General features: G+C 36.1%; 2 protein-coding genes across 2 annotated transcripts; one reads left to right on the top strand and one right to left on the bottom strand.

Moving 5' to 3' along the window:
• The first annotated feature begins 641 nt into the window (after positions 1-641).
• Positions 642-6,879, top strand: Tsp_08056 (putative histone acetyltransferase MYST1). Its single transcript, XM_003373410.1, has 17 exons — positions 642-672; positions 795-902; positions 1,779-1,856; positions 1,925-2,052; positions 2,120-2,164; positions 2,220-2,381; positions 2,608-2,697; positions 2,768-2,911; positions 2,971-3,061; positions 3,129-3,282; positions 3,359-3,525; positions 4,644-4,823; positions 5,136-5,371; positions 5,429-5,587; positions 5,648-5,767; positions 5,838-6,011; positions 6,511-6,879. Exons 1-17 carry the CDS (start codon positions 642-644, stop codon positions 6,877-6,879), a joined length of 2,436 nt encoding a protein of 811 aa, XP_003373458.1.
• Positions 6,880-8,554: 1,675 nt separating this feature from the next.
• Positions 8,555-19,141, bottom strand: Tsp_08055 (hypothetical protein). The gene is made up of 9 exons (XM_003373409.1): positions 19,082-19,141; positions 18,697-19,016; positions 17,483-18,050; positions 15,928-17,332; positions 11,359-15,773; positions 10,932-11,058; positions 9,214-9,404; positions 8,930-9,108; positions 8,555-8,696 (listed from the first exon to the last, which is right to left on the bottom strand). Exons 1-9 carry the CDS (start codon positions 19,139-19,141, stop codon positions 8,555-8,557), a joined length of 7,407 nt encoding a protein of 2,468 aa, XP_003373457.1.
• Positions 19,142-22,120: the final 2,979 nt, after the last annotated feature.

Below are 22,120 nucleotides of genomic sequence, written 5' to 3'. Positions count from 1 at the left end.
TGCAATACAGTATCGCAATGTTCATCAGGATACACCCTAAATTCCCAAAAATAGGCATATCTATGCTGAGAATCATACTGTAAAATAATACAGTCAAAGTTAAAACAATAATTTTCCTTAATGCTTATTTTAATAACAATAAATGACTGTTTAATTATAAAATTACCATATGCACTGGTATACTGTAATTTACATTTATCAGCTATTTACGCCATTTTATTAAATTTATTATGTAATTTTTCATTAAATTTGTATAGAGAGCGATTTATAGATGAAAGAATTTTTCAATATATTTAGTAGCAAGAATTACAAGTAAATTAACTTTTCTTTTTTTTTAAAGTTACGAAGAAATGACATTTCAAAAACGTTAGTACTGACGTTGTATTACAGAAAAACGATTTCCTGAGAATTATAAACTGTATTTATTAACAGATAAATTGTCTTACTATACAAAAACTTATCTTACAAGAACTTGAGTATACAAAAAGGTTACTGTCAGTGATTGATCACTTCGCGTTTTTTTGGGAGTTGTTTATTTTGTCTGGTGTATGCAGTTTGTCGCGTGCGTTTGTTTTGAATTACATTAGAGCAGTGTTGTTTAGGACGGTATTGTCATTTTTTAGTTGATCTCGTCAACTGCTATGGAAGATAAAAGTATCACTCAATATCAAGGTAGACGATTTTTTATTTTTTTGGGCACTAAAATTAACAGACCAAACAATTAGTAATTGTACGGTAGTTCGTACAGTTTGTTTTATTTTATTGAAAAATTTAATGAAGCTTTTCATTTTCAGGCAGGGATGAATCAGAAGCGTTGAATTTGCAGAAGAAGCTGGACTATGACGTCAGTTTGCCAGCGCTTAAAGCTGTTTATTATGTCACTCGTAGTAATGGCGAGAAACGTAAGGATTTAGTCATTTGTAGGCATCATTTACTTTTAATTTAAGATTTTATTTGTTTTTTTACTTTTAATAGTATTTTAAAGTTAAGGGAATGCATTTTTGTTAGTTTTGCAAAAATTATTTATTTATGTTAGTCGTTCTGAAGTAAAAGTTTGAAATTGCGTACAGTACCCAGATTATAAAGTCTTATAAGTGAGTTCAGCATTTGACTGAATAGCAGTAACTAATTTGTTTTTGTGTATTTTTATTAGCTGTTAAGCGAGTCGTCTTCAGCGGTGATTGGCTTTTTTTTTACAATTTAAATTATGACTTTTTCATTTAATGTGCAACTGTATTGCAATGTAGTTGAATTGTAAAAATATTTTTGTGTTGTTTTATTTGTTTTTATTAGTTTTTTTAAAATATATATATATAATTTGAATTATTATTTTTAATTTTTTTAAATTTTAGTTGTACTTCATTTTTTAAAGTTATAGTTGGGCTTCGAAATTACAGTTATGATTACTGGTATGTTTGTGACTATAGAGAATGACAGTTTAGGAAGAAAAGCAGTTGTTCATATTGTTATGAGTACATTATGAATTATTGAGGAATAAATTTATTGTATAAATTGACAATAAGACTATTATTTTTATTTTTAATTAATTGCATGATGAAATACTTTTTAGTTGAATTTAATAAATAATTATTTGTTTCTACGTATGACATGTAATAGGATTATTTTGCAAAATTGACGTTATATTTAATATTTGCTTGAAAGAAGAACGAAAAAAATAGTTGACAATAATAAGCATCAGTTGTAGTGAATGATGTTTTTGATTTATAATGGAAAAAATGGTTAAGTTCTGTGTTGCTGTAGACATTTTGGTTTTTTAGGAAGAGGAAAAGTGCTGTCGATTCGTTCTGCAAATTCTCCAGAAGACACTTTGGAATGCTACGTCCACTATTTGAGAGGTGAATCTTTTTGAATCAGACTGAGGCGTAAACACATTTATTAACATCATATTGAGTTTCTGTTTCAGAGAGTTCGCGCATGGACGAGTGGGTGACGTTGGATCGTATAGGTGAGCTGTATGGCATGTCAAAAGCTACGGGCGTGACGGATAGTTCGGGTTTGAAAACTCGCAGTAAATTGAAACACGACACTTTGGTAAAGTGGATTTTCATTAAATGTTTTAGAATGGAAAAAATTATATAATAATAACTGTATTATTTAGAACGGTGATATCTCCAGTTGTGAAGAGGACAATGATGAACGCGAGGTAACGGCGGCATTTCTGTTGATAGTGTTTAATTATTTTTTCAAAATATGCTTAGAATTCAATGGTTCGAAATATTGACTACATCCAAATGGGAAACTTTCGAATTAAGGCGTGGTATTCTTCGCGTTATCCTTTGCAATACTGCGAAAAGTTATTGTTCATTTGCGATCGTTGTGCCAAATACATGTTGCTCGCGAAATCATTAAAAGAGCACATGGTAAGTAAAACTCTTGGATGTGTGTAAAATAGTTGCCATTAGTTTCAGTGAATACTTGCATGGGTTGTATGGAATTTTAAGAAAAGAGGAACACAAATTAGGAAAATTACAGTGACGTTAATCAGTTAACAATCTTAATGAATACGTTTAACGTTATTTTAATATTATTAGTGGATTGCAAATATTCAGTTGCCCTATGAAATAATTTTGGAAACTGTGTTTTCAGAAAAGGTGTTCGCAGAGACCATTGCCCGGTAAGCAAGTCTACCGCAAAGATAATCTTGTGGTAATAGAAGTGGACGGTGACAAGAATAAAGTAAGCTTTTTGTATTGACTGATATTTTATTCGTAGACAAATTTTATTAATTATGCATTAATTATTTCAGCTGTACTGTCAATTTTTGGCATTGCTTGGTAAATTGTTCATCTATCACAAAGCGGTGTGTTTTCTGGTTCAAGAGTTCTTCTTTTACGTACTCTATGAGCTGGATGAGGAAAATGGATATCACATGGCTGGATTTTATTCCAAGGTAATTTTTATTGAAAAATGATTTATATTCAGATGAATTATAGTTTAGTATTTTTATAGGAAAAGAATTCGGAATGCAATAATTTGGCTTGCATTTCTGTTTTTCCACAGTATCAGAAGAAATCATATGGACTGTTTTTGATCCAGCTCAGTAAGCTGATTTTTTTAATATGCCCAATTATTGCAAAGTTGAATTTGAATGATTTTGATTTTTGAAGGTTATGCAATTTCAACTCGAATTGGAATCCCAGCTGGACCCGAACGTCCACTTTCCGATCTTGGCAAACGAGCCTACCGATCTTATTTTGCATGGGTGATTATTCAGATGTTCGGTAAAAATGTTGGTCGGTTCATAACTCTCGATGAGATAGTGTACGCTATTTGTTTGTTTGTTTGTTTGTTTGTTTTTTTCTCTCCTATGAATTTATTTATGTTGTTACTATTTTAGACAGAAAACTGCAATTCGTTTGGAAGATATTCAGGAGACATTGCAAGAGATGAACATCACGTACTATTACGGAGGCAGACATGGTGTTTTTGTATCTGATGAGTTGTTGGCGAAATGCGTCAGCAGCCCGGGCTTTCACGAACCGAAGCTGAAATTGGATCCGCTTTGTTTGACATTCAGCGCTCCATCGGCCCAGAAGCAGCATCTTAAGCAGCGACGCTGAAAATGGTTTTTTCCAAACATTATATCATTATTTATATTATTTTATAAGTTTATTATTTTAGTCTTTTACAGAAATATTGTTTAGTAGATTTAACTTTTGAGGTGATTAGTGAAAAAGATGGAAAGTTATATATAGTTTTGCTAAAATTACAAGATTTTCTCTCCATATGGGAGATCAGCGTGATATTTATTTCAAATATTTATATTTTAATAATCTTTCAGTTATACAATATTCAATATTGCTTGTTCAGATAATGCGTAAAGAAAGACTGGAAAGATTTTACAGCAGTGAAGATAACATTTTACTGTATTTCAATTAGCGTAATAAATGTTTTTGCTTCAATCTGTCAGTTTGAACGATATTTGCTTCGTTCAAAAGAAGCAGTCTGCGGCAATGGCAAGCATATCACGGTTTTACAAATTAGAAGATTACACAAATGTAATTTAATGTAAACGTATTTGTAATGCGTATAGCTTTTTGAAATGAAGCATTGTATTTAAAAATTGCAAAAGAGTAGACAATATATTTTAGTAATATGTTTTATTGTCAAGCTCAGAGGCAGAAAGTTTTGTACTGTACAGTTAACGTGCCATTTAAGATTAAAATTTGATGATTACGAGACAAAAAAACATTTTGAACTGTTACAAGTTCTATAGTGATATTTTTTATTTTCGCAGTGCTTTTAAATCTTGAGACAAATTTTCTTTATTTACCGTATCGTGCCATACCTGAAAATCTACAGTATGAATCTTCGAAATTGCTTCCACTTTTACAGTTTGGTGTATTGTTTCGTGGTTGAGCTGTAAATGAATTTAAGATTAACTTCCAAATTCCTTTATATTGGTCGAGTGTGTTCAGCAAGATGTGCCAGTCGGTTTCTCAACAAAGGATGTGCTGAGAAAATTTTAATCCCCCGGTGCATGACTTCATTACCAGTTCGCTGTGTAGCATATCGTCATTTAAAAACAGACTCTTCGTCGGTACTTGTTTTCTGTTTAAGCTCGTTCAGTTCATTGCTTTTTTTGGTTTCATGGTCAGTGCAATGATTTTAGGAATCTTCAGATATCTTAGACTTGTTGAACGAAACAAGCTCCGACAGTAAGGATGGAGAGGTGATGGAAAGCTTTGAATTGTGTAATATTTTTGGTGATGATTCATTTGTTGGGTTTCGTTGGTATTCGCAACTGTTGAATTTTGTGCAGTCTACTTTAGACGTTCCTTGGTGGATAGCCATTGCAACAAGTAATGCTTATTTTTTGATTTGATTTTTTGTTTCTTTAATTAGCATGTTTTATTTAAAAAAATTATGTTTTTTGAAATTATTAATAATATATTTTATGCTCTTATCATGTTTGCCATGTTACGCTTTTTACATTATAATGTCCATAAGATTAATTTATTTGGTTTGTTATGTGCATTTAACCTGTGAGTTTTTTTCGTTCTTGAAAATTTTTTAGCACAGCTAAGATTGAATAATTGTTAAAAAAAGAAATTGTTTCTATTTTTGCACGAGTAGACTTTATGCAAATGATAAAATGAATACGTGTTGTTCAGCTGCAACATTGTTGCGTTTGGCGATGTTTCCATTTATAACCGTTTCCAACCAACGCATGCATGCGGCATTTTACAACGCAATGCCAGAAATGGTAGCCCATCACAGGAGAATTGCTCAGGCTAGAAAGAAAATTGACTTGAAAGGTATTCTCGAAACAGAAGCTGATTATGCGGAATATTGCGCATTGCGCAATTTGCCCACTATCGGTTCACAGTTGTTTAATATAATAATATCTGTATGTTCACTTGTGTGCATTGATTTATTTTGTTTTTGTAAAAATTTCAGCTTATAGGTTTCTATTTTTTCTACGCAATTCTTTGCGCTCAAACATATTGCTGCAAAGCACTGTGTGGGTTTTGAAGCAGGCGGAGTTTATTTTTTTGAAAATTTGACTGACCAAAGTGCATTGTTAGCTTTGATAACATCGTTCACTTATTTTACTTGGATGTTTGTAAGCATTTTTGGCACTTCATTATTTCTCCTTCAACTTTGGAGATGTTCAATTTTGTAGATTCGCATGGAACAGTCAACTAGCGTTGGTGGTAAAGGAACTGTCACCAGTACACTAGGACGCATTTTGGTCACAACTTTAAGCTCCGGTTCTTTGTTTATTTTTGCTAATATGCCTGCTGTAAGTTAGTTTTTTTGCAATTTATCATTTTTATTTTTACAATTTAAGAATAGTAATGTTTTTTATTCAGACTACGTTGTGCTTTTGCACCACGGATTTCGCTATCAACACTGCGTTGGCTAGTCTTTATTGGACTCGCTGGTATAGGAATGTTTTCAGCATTCCTCATCCAGTTATATTCTTGAATTCTGAACGCGAAGCTTTTGCTGACATGCCATTGCAATTGTCCGAAGGCAGGAATTTTGTTTTTTTCTTTACAGTTTTAATTTAAATATTTTAAAATTACTTTTCAGGGATTGAATCAGCCAGAGGAAAGATCAGAGCTGTGCGTAGGGCGAACATTAGTCGTCTTCGTAGCGATGGCAATTCATTTTTATTGTACGATGCGGATGAAATTTCCGATATGTTCAAACGCTGGTTCAGAAAGCTTACTAGGAGAAAAGATAAGTGAGTAAATATTTTCAAATGTTATATTATGCCTTCTCTTGTTTATTTGATATTTTTTTGAATCTGTTACACGTATTCATTTTACAGTTAAGTGTGATTTAAATCATTTCGATGTAAAATATTGGTTAAAAGAAAAAGAAAGAAAATCTTTATGGAAATTATGCAGTAGATTTTGTTGAGCAACACATTACCAAGATATATATATATATGTATATACCGCATAGTACTGGAAAATTGAGATTTTGAAAGCATTTGATTTCTAGCTTAGCTTTAAGACACAGCGAAATGATTTCCAGATGAGAAGAGAGATTGTTTTTCACTGTCAACGGCATGCTCTTATTTTCTGTGTTTGTTCATGCTTTATTGTCCGTCTGGGTGTGGCTAGAATTGTATCATTTCAGTTAAAGCTTCAAACAATCGCAGCGTGTGATTGTTGTTGGTTGGTAGCTTACCCGTTTTGTGATGCGGATTTTTGTACTGGCAGAATTGGGCAAACCTTTGTCACCTGTAGTAGAGCGGTGTTTGCATATTTGATTGTACTATTATTAGAAGAAGATGGAAATTTCTTTACCTTTTGCTTTCTGGAACTATGGCCTGGCAAGCAGTTGCCCATGTTCCACCTTCTTTTCATTGGAAAGCAGCATTCGACCATTGGAGTGATATGATTGTCATGATCAGATGCTTCTTCATTTCTTCTTTGTGCGACAACATATGAATATGTAGTAAGGCCTTGGTTCACTGAAAATAATATCAGTAAATAAAAGTTTGAATTAAAACTGTTGACAAGTTCGCTTTTTTAAACTTTATCTGAAATTCATTTCACTCAGCATGTTGAAAATGAAACAGAAAGCATCTCAACTTACTCAATTTAATGTGGAAGAATAGTAAATGCAAAGAGAGAACAGCGATTGTGAACGAAATTAGAACAATGGAAGCGGTCAACGTTAGCCATGTCGATTCAGAAATTGCTTTTCCGCACAGAATGAACCGCCCTAAGTGTTAAGAAAAATTCACCAAAAAGCAACAATGTTAACAATGCAAATTTGTTACCGGCTGTTAGATTCAGAAATTTTGGCACTGTAAAGAAAAGTATAATAATGACCGTTGCAAGAGCAAAGATGCATATGGTGAGAAAGCTGACCGTACAGATGAAGGCTATGAAACATCTGTGACAGGATGAAACGAAATGAAAGAAAAACAAGGTAATAAATAATATATGTCTGTATCTGTGCTTTATAGCTATGTATACATATTTTAAATTGACTTTTTCTTTTAATGTTATCATACAACAAATGAAGAAATATAAGAGTTATAGTGAAAGTATAGAATTGTATGTACTTGTAATTTTTTCCACCAATGCAATTGTTGAGCCATTTGCAGTGGTGATCGAAATTGTACACGCATTTGTTGCATTGTCTGCAATGTTTGGAAGATGGATGTCTGAAAAATTAAAGAAAAAATAGAAAATAATTCAAAAATATAATAGATGGTAAATTGTTATAATTTGAATTATTTTTTTCATCTGAAACATCCATTCAGGCGTTGTGAAAACATATTGTTAGCAAAGTAAATCGATTTTCGAACAATTTTTCTAATGCCAACCTTCAGGCTGAATTATATGAATACGAATTAAAATTGAACGTATTCTTGACCGTTGGACAATCAATAAATCTAAATGGAACGTCGTTGTGGAGAATCCTATGAAATGAAAATCAAAACATTTACTACTTTGACCAAGTTAATAATAATTAATATTATTATTAATGCAGGCACTGTATAACTTTTTTTGAAATAACATTTTCAGCTCATCCTGAATGTGAACTTGTTAAAGACGAAGGTATTTTTCTTTTTTTTTTCTTGTTTTTTTTTCAAAATTTATTCGTAAGAATTTAAAATATAAGCTGACGTTTATGATTAATTAAAAGAAAAGATATGCACATGTCGAATTCAGTACATTTGAAATTGTGTTCATTTTTACACGTTTTAACCTTCATCTAGTAAATGAACCTTACGTGAAGTGATATTTGATTTGCATTTTAATTCTTTTCATTTATTTATAGCAAAACTATTTTTAATTATAAATATTAAATAAACTTTTCAGAATTTGATTATTTATGACATTTGACAGTGGCTAATTGTGAAGCAATGTGTCACTTATTCTTCTCTAGATAAATAAATAAATCAATAAATTAGTCAGTGAATAAATAAATATATATATATTTTTCGCTAAAAATTTATATTTCAATTGGAAAAATTGTCGCTTTTGATGAGTATGCAGAAGTATTATTAGTGGTGTAAATAGTTGAAGTTCCAGCTTTGGAAATTGCAAACAAAGAAGCATTATTGAAAGTATGGTAATTTGAAACCACTATTAGAACGTTGGCTGAAGAACCCTGAATTGTCGAGCTTTCTATTTTCAAGGTAATCTTGAACCTGTGCTTCAGCATCTACAGTGGCAAAAGCAGCATTGGACGCATCATCACTTTAAAATATGCCGATGGTAAGTGTCATTTGATTTGTAGTATAGATAATTTCAACTAATCTCAACCGATTAGAAATTAAACTATTCTTAAACTATAAACAGATAAAAGAAAAAAGGAAAACGGTTTGTTAATCCAAAAAAATAAGTAGATCCTAAGATGTTCTTCCATTTTGGTAATGGAATAGAACTTTGTAAGTGAAAATTTAGAAAATGTTCAAATGGTGAGCACTTACATGAACATTTCACAAACGTTGCAAAAATAATGCTCATCAATGACATGCTTGCAACGTTCTCGGTCAAATCGAGGTCTTGGCTGATGTCGAATTTTCTTCGACACCAAATCATCGGAAGGATCAATTGAAGTGACAATAATTTTTATAACAATGGTCAGTGTAATTGACATGGAAAAAATCTAATAATTAAAAAAAATAAGCAAATGAAGGAAACAATATATGTAAATAAACGATTTTGTAGCATTGCTTAGCGAAAATATTAAAATACTAATATTCGTACTTACTATGTACAAACTGAGACGAGCTTTGTCAGATTGGAACGATGGTACTAGAACGCCAAAAGTCATGAATGACACAAAAGCCACTATGAACCAGGCTAATATTTGCAAAGGATGCGGAGGTGTTGACCATCCGTTAATTCTGCTGTACAAGCGCACCATCGGCTTTACATCATCGGTCCATTGTGATTCAGGACCTAGATTTGTAAAAAGCCTTCATGAATGCCAAAACATAATTCAGAGTACATTTGGCGGAAGTAGGCACCGTTTACGCAGCTGTCAAGCTAGCAGTGAACAAGCAATCACCTAGGCAACGGTGAAAACAAAATTTTGCCGCCTTTTGGCATAACTGAGATCGATTATTCATTTGGGTGTCGCCCCCATCGGTCGACCAATTGAAAACTCACCCACTGAATCGTTTACTGAATGGATTACGATCAAAATGTTTTGAGCAATTTTTTTATCCAACGAATGGAATTGGTGAGCAATTTTTTAGATTGTTGAAGTTAACATTTACTCTTAGTCACCATTGGCCAGCTATTTGTTTGAAGTTTCAAATAGCATATCACTTTTAATAATTACTTCATTATTCTACTACGAACAAATGGAACAAACGAACACACACACACAAGAATTATGGTTTCTTGTAAATTTTTATTTGAATCAAAAATTTATTAAACAACTGAGCAACAAATTAACTAGCTTTAGAAAATAACGAAGAAGAATTGATTTTTCTTTTCATCTTTTTATTATTATTTCAAACAAAAAATGAAAATATGAAAGAAGAAAAGCATTGCATGGATTATTGGTAATGTTAAACGAACTTTGATGCATCAGATGATTGAAATAAATGGCGCACAGTTATTGAATTGCATACCAATTTGATGAACTGCATTAATGCGCAAAAACTCGGCCTCTGTTTTTCAATGGTGAATTCAATTACAGCAGCCAGAGAAAATCGAAACTGATTGCATCATCCAAGTGACCAAACAACGCATTTCAATATAGCAATGAATGTGTAGTTTTTTTTCTTTTTTTTTTATTTTTGGAAGAGGGAGGGGGGGGGGAGGGCGAAAATAATTTTCGTATATACAATTGTGAATAGTATTACTTTTTTTACAATTAACTTAAAGTATGAATTAATAAATTTGAGTTGCTTTAAATGCCAGCTCTAGAACCCAGTTGTTTCATGTAAATAAAAATGCATATCAAAAGAAAACGACTGATCAGCTATTGCATGTGCAGTGTATTGGTTGGAAACAGTTTCTTGGCTTGACTTTGGTGATATTCTTTGCTGACCACTTTAGAAATGCAATCCTGTGTTGTCCGTATTGTAAGCATTTTGCTGTTAATTTATTTTTCTTTTGTGCATCTCATGGAATTGCAAGAAGCTTTTTCCAACTCATCCATCAAACAGCTGCCTCTGATAATATACATGCATACGCTTGTATTTGTGATTCTATCTGAACGCCGATATTTCTCGGATGACGTTCATGACAGACCAAATGAAATTACATATTTATATATGGCGTTTAGTTTTTTTGCATCGTGGGTTTCCTGTTCTCGTTTGTCATGTTTTCGTTTCGTGGATTTTTCATAGACGTTGCATTTTTTTGCTGGTTTGATGCTTTTCGTAAGGACGCGATACGAGTTGTGTACCACGTAGATATTGGTAGACTGTTTGTTTGGAGAAAGCATTCAGTAGTTTCCTTCAGTAATTATACCGAAGTGAGTGAATATGCTAACAGGACTGACACAATTTGTTACAAGGTGCAATGGGAAGACCTTCTGATTTGTATCATTAAACGCATGAACAACAACGTGCTTCCTGCTTGACAGCGTAACATGGAACTACATATTTTTAATAACAACTTTTCTTTAACTTACTGTTTACTGTCATATAAATTTTTCATTAGAAACTTTAATCATACGTTCACATTATCTTCATATTCATTTCATACCATTTGCTTATTACTGGCAAAGAAATTGTTGCTCTTGTTCATATTATTGAACATTTTCATGACAATAAGTAAAAAAAGATAACTTGAAGCATGATAACAAATCAAATGCAAGAAAAACAAACAAACAAACAATAAATTTAAAAAAATACTCGTACTGTGAACTTTCGGCTGTTGTTCTTAATATTCAAACCCAGTATTGGTTTTTGTTTAGTTTCACAGCCATTTCAACACTGCCAGACGGTTCTGAATTGGTCACGGCCGGTATGTAATTTTCATGCCCATGATCTGCCAACGTCGTGTCTGAGGCCGCACACAAATCCAACGAGATTTTACGTTTCGTCGGTACGCATGCAGATGATGACGACGTGCGATTGTTGAACGGCGATGTCTCCAGTGGACGTGTATCCAACGTTTGGTGGCTGGATAGCGGAGTTTCGGCTAGCAGAGCCGTTGTAGCAGGTTCGACGATTTCGTCATCCAACGGCACCATGGTCATCTGATATTCAGTGTTGATCAAGAAGCGCCGTTTCTTGCCGTAGACGCGAATTTTACGAATCAGCACCACAAACACTGAAGCGACGGAAACGATCAGCAGTACAAAGCCGACCAAGTCGTGTTTTGGATCGATGTTCGGAACCCAAAGTGCTGATCCAACGTCCACAAATGGTGATAACGTGAAATCTTCGGCTCCGGTGGAATCGTCGACTGCAGAAGAGAGTTGGAGCCTCGCATCCGATGGCGTATGCACCACAACAATTGACACCTGCCCACGAGCTGGGGGTAAGTGTTCAGCTCGAAGTTCGAATGTGAAATGATCCAGCAGGACGTCCCGATCAACTGGTCGGTCGCTCACGTACTCCAGACGACGTTCCAGCAAATCGATTGCGTCGAAGTAGTCTGACACAGCACTGCCGGCGTTTACCAGTTTACCGTATACTGGTCGACTGAGAACTCGAAAAGCGACCGCTTTACCTTGAAGCATTGGGTGCAAGGCCAAATGTTCAGCAGTGATCAGTGCTCGTTGGCCCGCCGTCACTACCACGTCTTTCTGATCTAGCGCTGGCAGAGCCCAGAAAGACAACACCTGACGATCTAATGTGTTGTATGAATCAGAAACCTTGAACAACAGCTGATCCCGGTACGCGTCACGGTTGGTAGGATGATAAAGTACCAAACCGTCGTCGACATTTCGTTGTGTGAACCTCGTGCACAAGGAACCATTCGACCATTTCAGACTGCCGTTCTGTGGTGCCATTTGAATTTCATAAACAATCCCGTCCGGTGGGCCGTTGCTTTGTGCCAGCAAGCTGCGATTGTTGACTGGAACCAATAGTTCTGTCTGTGAATAGTATACCACGTTGGCGTGGGCTAGCTCCAACGTCAGAGGTTCGATCTGCACCTCAAGCCGGTAGACAATCGACGATTCCATCTGCTTCGAATGTTGCTCTTCCATTGCGACCATCAGCACACTGTCGTTATCCAAACTGCCGGTACTGTGCAAAGACAGCGAACCGTTTTGCAAATCTGCCCAACTGAAGCGACTTGCCAGCACACCTGAGCAAATCAGTCGGGCGTTTGTCGAATGCTTGATCACTTTGTATCGGGTTCGATGATCTTTCTCCATTTGGGCGGAAAAATCCTTTTCCGTCAACGTCCGACTACAACCGCGTACCAAACGTACAGTACCTAAATCGCGTACGTTTTCATAATTGTGGACCGCGTCAAATGTGCCTTTGACAATGCATTTCAAATGGACGACCAACGTCTCCTGTTGGGATTGTTTCGACCAGTGCTTGGGCCTAATTCCAACGACAATCTGATCTGACCAGCTGAACGAACTGTGATGGTAGAAGACCAAGCCTAGCTGCAACTCAGCGGAGCTAACTGGTAACATGCCCGACTCGGTCACGTTCTCACCGCGTACCTCGAGCCAACCATGGCGAGGCAGTTGCAACCAGTCGATCTTGATCGAACACCCGCATCGGCGTTCCAATGTGGACGTATCCAAATTTGCTGATCCCAGCTCACAAACGCCTCCGTATTGAACAAGAAGTGGCTTGGTTGACACCAGAGAATCGAACGCAGTAGCAGCTAGAAAGGCGTGGCTGATTCGAATGCGAAAACGACATCGCTCGAACAAAGCCGAAACGTTGCCGTAATTTGGAAATGAACTGGTTCGAGAAAGTACGTAAGTGAACGAATCTCGACTGGACCAACTTCGTATTGGTACAGTTTGATTGTAAGCTAACAAACCATTTTCCACGTCCGATTGTGTAAATACGGATGTGAGTACATTTTCGAGTAGCAGTTCACCGTATGCTGGTGGATCGAGAACTGAGTAGACGTAATCAAAGGAACTTTTGTCGTCGCTCAACAGCGGCAAATGATGGTTGGTGATCTTGCTCAAAGAGCCCGGAGCGACATCCAGACGATGATTTGCGTGTATTGCAGAAAAGTGATCAAAGCTGACAACTCGGAACCAATCCGGCATCGAGTTCCATTTGCCGTCCGTGACGTAGAAAGTGAAACCGAATAGCCTATTCTCATCATCATCTGTTGGAAATTTGTCTTCGTATTTGACCAGCATCACACGACCTTCATCGACATCAATTTGCGTGAATTCATTTATGGCATCAGACAAATGTCCATCAAAAGCTAAATAACAACTCTGACTTGATGTTACAAGAATTTTCAACTGATCAGTTGGACTGTCTTCGTCGGCAACTTTCAGATGCTGATTTGACAAAATTGCCCAATTCTGACGTTTGTTTTTCCAGCGCATTGGTTCGTTGAGCAAAATTTTTGGCGGCTGCAAATTTGCACGTAAAATGCGCACATAAACCGTGGCTGGTTCACTTCGGCACGTTCCATTTTCAATTGTCGCCAAAACTTGGAACTGATCCTCAAATTGATGACGATCACCACCGTCGTGTACGTACCACAGACGACCGAAGCGAACCTTATCCCATTCGATTGTTGAGGACACGATCGACGGCTGCTTTCCAGGTTCGTCGACTACCAGTAGGCCGTGTTTTGGTCCGTTGGTTAACAGTAGACGCTCACTGGATTCAGCAATTACCATGTTTGTCGACAACCTTATCGTATGACTGCTGACTAAAACTCTACTGAACTCAGCTACTGTCAACTGACCGTCGCGTATATCGATCGCTTCCTGGAACGTTACATTCACCAGGATTCGCAAACGTCTTCCAGGCAGTGTTGACGATGTTACTGAGAACACGACAGTGTCGTTGTGATGACCGTCAGTTTTGTTCATGTTTGGATCAAAATGGTGGACGTAGTGGAGTAGGCGGTTTTGCACATCGTGCAATGTAGCCTGGTCACAGTGATAGCGGTCCACGTTGATCAAGTCAAGCATTGTGCTCGAACGAGAGCCAACGTACCTGCCGAGCACCAGCGAACCATGAATCGGTCGAGCAGTTACTGCCAGCAGAACTGTTCTAGCCGAAACCGAAGTCCATATTGAATGATCTGCATCCAGATGGTCTACAGTCAACGTCGCCACCCCACCACGCACTACTTCGACGTTGATTCGATAATCTGGTGACTGTCGGATTATGTTGATCTGCAAGTGGAACTGAGTTTGAAAAGAACCGGCTCGTACGGCGAATCTAATTCGATTTACAACCGAATGTTCGCTAGATTCAGAATGTACATAAAAAATGCGACCTTGGACAATATCCTCATAGGTGAAACGATTTACAGTTTTGGTTATTTGAGTTGATTGTTTCAACAGACGACCACTGTTCATCGGTTCTGCAATAAGCAGATTTATCTGCTTTTTTGTAATGTTTAGACTGCTTTTAAGCTCGAACAAATCCACAGTTAGTTCAACCAGTTCACCGAAACGTGCTTCCAACGGTCGAACAGCTCGAAGCATGAAAAACAATTCTGATGCTTGGACAACAAGACGGTCGTGAACAATGTGCTTGCCATCAGTAACGTAGAATGGGATTTCTGTCATTTTATTGCTCTGCTGCCCGGTGTGTCGGAAACCGACTTTCCCATTTTTGAGCTGCTGTTGGCTAAATGAGTTAATTGTTGCATTTGGCAAAGAGGTTAAGAAAAAGTGACCATTTGGATGTGAATCAGCAAAGTGATATTCAAGTAATGTTGAAGGAGCTGAGTTTTCAAAGCCGATGTCGTCGACGTCGATCAGTTTTTCGCCATTAATCGGAATATACAAGATTCGATCGTCCGTACGTTTGGGCGGTAGTGGACTGTTCGGAAGAATGCGAATCCGGAACCAAACGGTCAGTTTAATTCTATCTTCGACCACGTTATTTTCTAACAACGGGCTGACCAGTAGAAACACTTGATCCCGGGTCGACTCTGAACCATCGTGTTCATAAAACAACTGACCATTGTTGATATCAGCATTGGTGAATGCAACAGGAGCTGAAGAGGCAACAGCGGCAGAAGAAGAAGTGACGAACAGTCGACCGAATTTTGGTCCTGACACTACTTTGTACAAAAAGTTGTAAAATCGATTCATGCTCGCGTAAATGGTCGAGTTAGAAATCACCTTTGTCATGCCACGCTTGATGATCAACGTTCGATTAACAAGCATGCCTCTTTCATTCTCTGCAATGGTGCAGTGTCAGTGAAAGGTAGTGCTTATTTCATAAAAATTTAAATATCACTTGCTACCAAAGATACAACTATAGAACTCTATCTACTATGAATGGAAATTTGTATTGGAAAAAATAATCCAGCTGAATAAAAATGCCTGCTTTACCTGGAATGTAAACAATGGAAAATCGACTTGGAGTTGTGGTTATCCCGAGCGCAGTTACTGTAAATTGAAAAAAATCGTGCAGTAAAGAAAAATGGTTGTACCGAAGTTGATAATGCAGTCGGCCGTTGTCAATATCTGTTTGTGAAAAATTCGAATAAACACCCAATCGACGTACCTTTCTTCCATCGGATTGTTCGAAAACTTTGACCAAAAATCCATAAACCGAGGCCTTTGTAATTTCGTAACGAATGTCGTCTGGGTTAGTCGGCTTTGGAAAAGTCCATGCAAGCAGGTGGTTTCGTTGGATTGTCGATTTTCGTTGAGAAAAAGTTACAAACGGTGTAGCACTGAATACTTTGATCGCTTTACGGGCAAACTGTACATCGATCAATGTTTCAGAGGCGATGTCTGGATTTTGGCCTGATATTTTCAAATGAATTTTATCGGACGTTGGAAAGCCACCGTTGGCGTGTTTGTAGCGAACTCGATTCTCGTCCACGTTCGACTGATTGAACCGATCTACAACAACCCACATCCGTTCTGTCAGTTCCAATTCCAACAGTCCGTATAGCGGCGGTTCGAGAACTTCGTACATTATTGCACTGCGTTCTTGGTCGCCGGCAGCGATGACGAACGACAAATGATCTGTATTCAAAACTGCACTCGAACCGTGAAATACAGTCAACGGCTTTTTGCTCTTCGATCGTATGCGTACGTGGTTCGCCTGAACTCTAAGCTGCACAGTCATAGCGGAATTCTGAGAATCAGCTACACGAAGAGTGATGTTAGAACGCTGACCGGCAACATGTACAACACTGACCAAGCCGTCGCGCAAATTTTGGCCAGTGAATCTTTCAACCGGATGACCAGTTTGATCAGCCAGTTGTATGTAGCTCAAAGTTGGCGTTTGTTCTTTTACAACAATATGAACTTGTTCCAATGGATCATCGGCATCTTCGACGAAAAAATAACGATCAGTCAATTGCAGACAGCTTTGCTGCATCATTTGCAAGAGCCCATTGGTTGGCAATTCCACTTTTGGTGAATCGTTGATTGGACGAATCTGGAAGTTTATCATGAGCAGGGGCGGAGTATTTGTGAAGCCACGGTAACTTTCCAAACTTTCAACTTCCAGTACACAAAAATCAGCACTCGTTTCACTTCCATCATGCAAGTACAGGACCCGTTGCAAAGCTACATCGGCATCTGTGAACTGTTCGACAGCAATACGAAAGTTTTCATATAATTTGTACAATTTACCATACGTTGGAGACTGGTGAACTGTGAAAAGCAAATTTTTGCGAGTATCCAGTGCTCTTGTCAATAATTGCAACTTTTCAGATTCTAAATAAACTTCTGCACCTTCGTCTACTTCGACTGATACTTCTCCTGCATAGATGGTGCTCTCCATAGCTTCATTTTCTTCTACTTCTTGTTTTTCTTTTTCTTCTGCCTCTGGTAAGACTGTGCCTTTCGAATTGTCCAAAGCCATGCAGACGTTACGCGAAGCTTCGAACAAACATTCGTAACAGCCAACAGCTAGATTATTTCTTACCGGAGCAGTGTACACATCGACAGTATAATTTTGTATTTGTACATGTTCCAAGCATCCAGTGAAACCATCAACCGTAGCACATTCGTCTAAACAGACGCATCCTACGGGTCGACCGAATCTTATCCTGGACATCATTTTCGACGCAGTTTTCCAAAATTTTTCGACATTATTCACCTGTTTTTCAACACTGTCAGCATTGACGCGCAACCTCAGCACTGTTCGACTGATATCCACTTGTATGTCATTCCACTGACCACTGGCAAGTTGAGCGTTGGATTTCAGATAGGCCAACTGCTTACCAGGTGCACAGTGAGTCAACGTGAGGACACCACCATCCAATCGAACCGTAGTCTCGATTATGTTGCCGTTGCTCATTTCTGTTCGATGCTGTAATGCTGTAGCCTGAGGATTCTCTGTGCGCCAACGAAACGCAATACGCACTGGCGGACCATCAGGCCCAGGCACCGCTTCTTCACCGTAAAAATACTCCGCTGATCCGTTTTGTCTAAACGTCACTGACACTTGCATGCGTTTCGTTTCGAACAGGTGCTCACAGCTGTTCGTCCGTCTAAAAACATTTGTTTTAACGTGCCTTCAAAGCTACAACTGGCATGTCATCAATTTTGCTCGTCAGCTAGTTTAAATTTGTTTAAGAATTTCAACTTCTACATTACAAAGCTACACGTTCGGAGAAAAGCATCAGCATTCCAGTAATCTTGAACTGACTGGTGAATATGCTACTTGCGCATGGTTTTTACATCTGGACAGGTTGTGTGAAATTTCAACTCGATCAAAAACCCAATCGATCAAGAAGAACATTACTAATAAGAAATTAATAAACACGAGGAATTGCACAGAACAGCCAATGGTACGGGAGTTATTGGAGTTTATGACGATAATTTTAACTTTTATTAAATTCAAATTAATTGAAATGTATTAAATGGAACAACTTTTATGAAGTACCAAAAAAGTAGTCACAATTAAAGGTCCTTTTTGTAAAGTCCTTAAAAAGCTCAACGGTTATCTCAACACAGCAAAGCAACAGTTTCTGTGCATTAATTACCCTAGCGCTTTGTTTGTCAGATGCTGCTGCTCTCTGATTTTATTTAACATGCATAATTGCTTCAGTATTTCATGTTGTCGTGTTAAGCAAACAAAATTGGACTGAAGTAAATGAAACAAAATTTTTTCAGCAATATTTCAAGAATGCTTACCTTTCATGAAATATGTCCGAATAAAATTGCAAAATATCTGAGTAATCCACATAGAATTTTTTGAAGCATCCGCGAAAGTGATTAGAGCCGACAGCATATCCCCCAATCGACAGTCCGTTGGAGGAGGGCCAAGAAAGAACATGAGTTGTGGTTATTGGATATCGATTAACTGATACATCGACGCCATCTACTGCTAGAGCGATTCCACCTTCTTTGAGGAAGTGCACAGAAACAGTATGCCAGTGGCCATCACTGAGATCAAGAGGAGAGGAAGCCGTGAAAAGTTCTGCACGATTGTACCACCTTAATCTGCGATGTATCTGAATTAAAAGGCAGATTGAGTACAACAAAATCGAAATCAAAGAGTCGAAAATGTCAAATTTACTTTAACCAAAGGAATTTCGAAGTCAACAGCTAAGAAATCTTGATCATGGCGCAACGCCATCAATTCGAAATTGGTACTGAATGTTATCAGCGTAATTCTTATGGAAGTGATATCGCTGACCCGCAACATACCACGAAACTGCTCTGTTGGGATTAATTCAAAACGACGACCATTGAAAAAAACTAAAATCAACACTTCACATGTAAACTAATTTCCATTATTAATAGCATAAGCTGGCGAACCTTCAGAATTAACAATCTGGAGGAACTGATGTTGAAAGCTGACCAAAAAAATGAAAATAAGAAAAAAAGCATTTATGATCATTTTGGAAAGGTAAAGAAGAAGAAGAAAAAGCTTTCGAAAAGCTTATATACAGCGCAAAAGAAATTTGAGCGTTTGCCTGTCAACTGATACTGCCAAACTGATAAAAAGCATTCATGAAACAAAAAGTATACCCTTGGAAGCATTTGACAAAAAGCATCAGCTGACGCCATCACTCAAAATTCAATTCTAATAGTGCATATATAAATATATATACATACTACTACTTATTTGTTTTTAAACAAAAGAATTATTAATTATCAAAACATAAAACTGAATAAAATGTAATAAGGTTTAGAATAGAGTAAAATTAGAAAAAGCAAATACGTTTACTTATAACAACACCTATATGCCGAATATTTAAATCTAATAAACAAAGTAAATGAAAGTTACAAAACTAAATATTTACAGCTTTTAATAAATTCTAGGAAAAGCGCAAAATACGGATTTTGCATGAACCGAACGTCAGTGCTGCTCTATTATCATCAATAATTGAAGGATATTTTATGTTACGCTATCTACAATATCCATCTATGCTTTCTTCTCTTTGTAAAGTTATTATCTGCTTCCCAATAGCATAAATTTGATAATATATGTTGGTTGCAATTCTTTGTTTGTTTTTTCTTTACGTTATATATTTTTTGAAGCCCTTTTAAATATTGCCAAAACATCAACTGTAGAAATAGCAATCAACAATAGAAAACAAACATATTTACATAACTTCATTACAATACACCTCACTTTCAAAATTTGCATGATTTGAAAATCAATACTACAAATAGATGACATTGAAACATGTTGTCCAAAGTTATCGAATGCAAATTGAAAACATCTAACAATAATAAGTTTTTTATTATATTACATTGCATATTATGATGATTTTAAAATTCGATTGAATCTGTTTGATGAACTGTATGAGCATAATTGCTATAAATGTTAATAATGTTATAATATGCGTTGCGTTGATGACAGTGTGGTTTAGTAACTTGCATACTTTTTTGTAAATGTGTTCTCGGTCAATTTGAACCAATTATGCGATTGAAATGCAAATCAAAAATGACCATTTTGCTCAGTAATTAATAGAAGAAGAATAAAACAAGTTTTAGTGGCCATGCGAGTGCTATTTCTGTTCTTTTGTGCCCAATTTCAAATAATTGTAAGTTCGATGCACCGATAGAGCACACTTGAAATTCATTTGCACTTTTTCAAAGTATTTCAATAAAGAAGGACGAATGGATAATGAGGCACAACAGCTAAATAACATTTGTTTTAGTAAGTTACATTTTTGTAAGTGACTTTGAAGTTGAATAAAAGTAAATCTGAAAATCCATATTGAATTAATAATTGATAATTTAGTAACATAACCAAGTGCATAAGGATTGTGTATAATTTTTGAAATTTTACGTCTAGTTAAAAGCGTTTGCTTGGAATTATTTCATTTAGATGTTCAATAATCGCAGCAGTTCGCCATAATAGGACCAATGTAAGATATACTATTTTAGGCTGCGGTCCATCCCATTTTGAAAAGTTAAAGTCTGATTATCAAGAACTGGTTGAAAATTATTTTTATCAAAAAAAGGTAATTTAGCATTTAAGTTTAGTGCAGTTATATTCCCAGTCTTATAACACTGCCTGAAGATTATTTATCGAATATGCAAATTAATATTTCATCATAGTTCATATTTTCTTATTTATATTCAGTACTTCTTATATTTGGTTTATAATATTCATATTTTTAGTAGTAACTGAGCGCGTGTTGTTTTGCTGACATGGCTTACTGCAGCGACAGATGACGTTCACTTAGTTCATGACGCCTTTCCACTATAAAGACGGCCAGGCGTCCCGCCACTGTTTTTCGTTTATTTAATTTTTATTTTTGACAAGCGATTCATCACAATTTTGGACTGCACAAAGCCACAGTAGCTTAAATGTTGTATTTTGTCAAAATAATTAATTTCAAAGGGTGAAAATAGAATAAATTAACAATTTATGAAAAACTAATGCGCCTATAGTTAGTATTTATTCTAATTTTTCGACATATCTCTACATAGGTTAAGTACGACAAGAAGCGTGCCTCTGGGGAAGTAAAATGTATTAATGAATTCTTCCTTCATATATGGAACAAATATTGTACAGTTATTAATTAAAGATACTATGAATTATTCTCAAATGATTATTTAATAAGATATTTGACAGAATTGATTGTTTGGAAACGTATCATTGATTGAGAGAAATAATGCAATATTAGATGAAAAGTGTAATTCATTGTGTTGATTTTTATTAATTCTTATTTCTGTATCGTTTGCACTCAATGAAATTGCGTAATTAAAATTCTTTTAATTTAAAGGTTTCTGTATTACAAAAATGAACCTCAGGTACAAATGTTATTAGAATCAGAAACCATTTCCTGGGATTACAGGTTAAAGTATTTGCATAAATATTGCTAAAATTGAATTGCATTTTATAGTATCAACATCCCATGTTTCATTTCCTTTCCTGTTATTCCCACTAAAATCCGCAATCACCACGCAACTTTTTTGACAAATTCTCAACAAATACGCATTTATTAATCGTGCAACAGGTTCGTTTGTGATCATCCTATTTTTTCTGATCGATTACAATCATTTCCTCGAAAAAGTCAAAATTTCGCGCTTTTTCAAAAAAAGCAAGGCTGTAGCCTTTGCCGTTTTTGCAAATTTTTCGAAAGCATGCTTTTTT

This window comes from Trichinella spiralis, assembly GCF_000181795.1.
Source record: "Trichinella spiralis strain ISS 195 chromosome Unknown Scfld6, whole genome shotgun sequence".
Lineage (NCBI taxonomy): Eukaryota > Metazoa > Nematoda > Enoplea > Trichinellida > Trichinellidae > Trichinella > Trichinella spiralis.
Note: the sequence above shows the minus strand (reverse complement) of the source record. Positions and strands in the feature narration are given on the sequence as shown.

Coding starts and splice junctions, on each gene's coding strand:
- Tsp_08056 (XM_003373410.1), top strand. CDS start 642: ATGGAAGATAAAAGTATCACTCAATATCAAG. Junction 2,382..2,607: donor AATCATTAAAAGAGCACATG/GTAAGTAAAACT, acceptor CTGTGTTTTCAG/AAAAGGTGTTCGCAGAGACC. Junction 5,372..5,428: donor TGTTTAATATAATAATATCT/GTATGTTCACTT, acceptor TTCAGCTTATAG/GTTTCTATTTTTTCTACGCA.
- Tsp_08055 (XM_003373409.1), bottom strand. CDS start 19,141: ATGGCGTTGCGCCATGATCAAGATTTCTTAGCTGTTGACTTCGAAATT. Junction 17,333..17,482: donor TCGATGTGTACACTGCTCCG/GTAAGAAATAAT, acceptor GAAGCTATGGAG/AGCACCATCTATGCAGGAGA. Junction 11,059..11,358: donor TAAACAAAAACCAATACTGG/GTTTGAATATTA, acceptor AAAAATATGTAG/TTCCATGTTACGCTGTCAAG.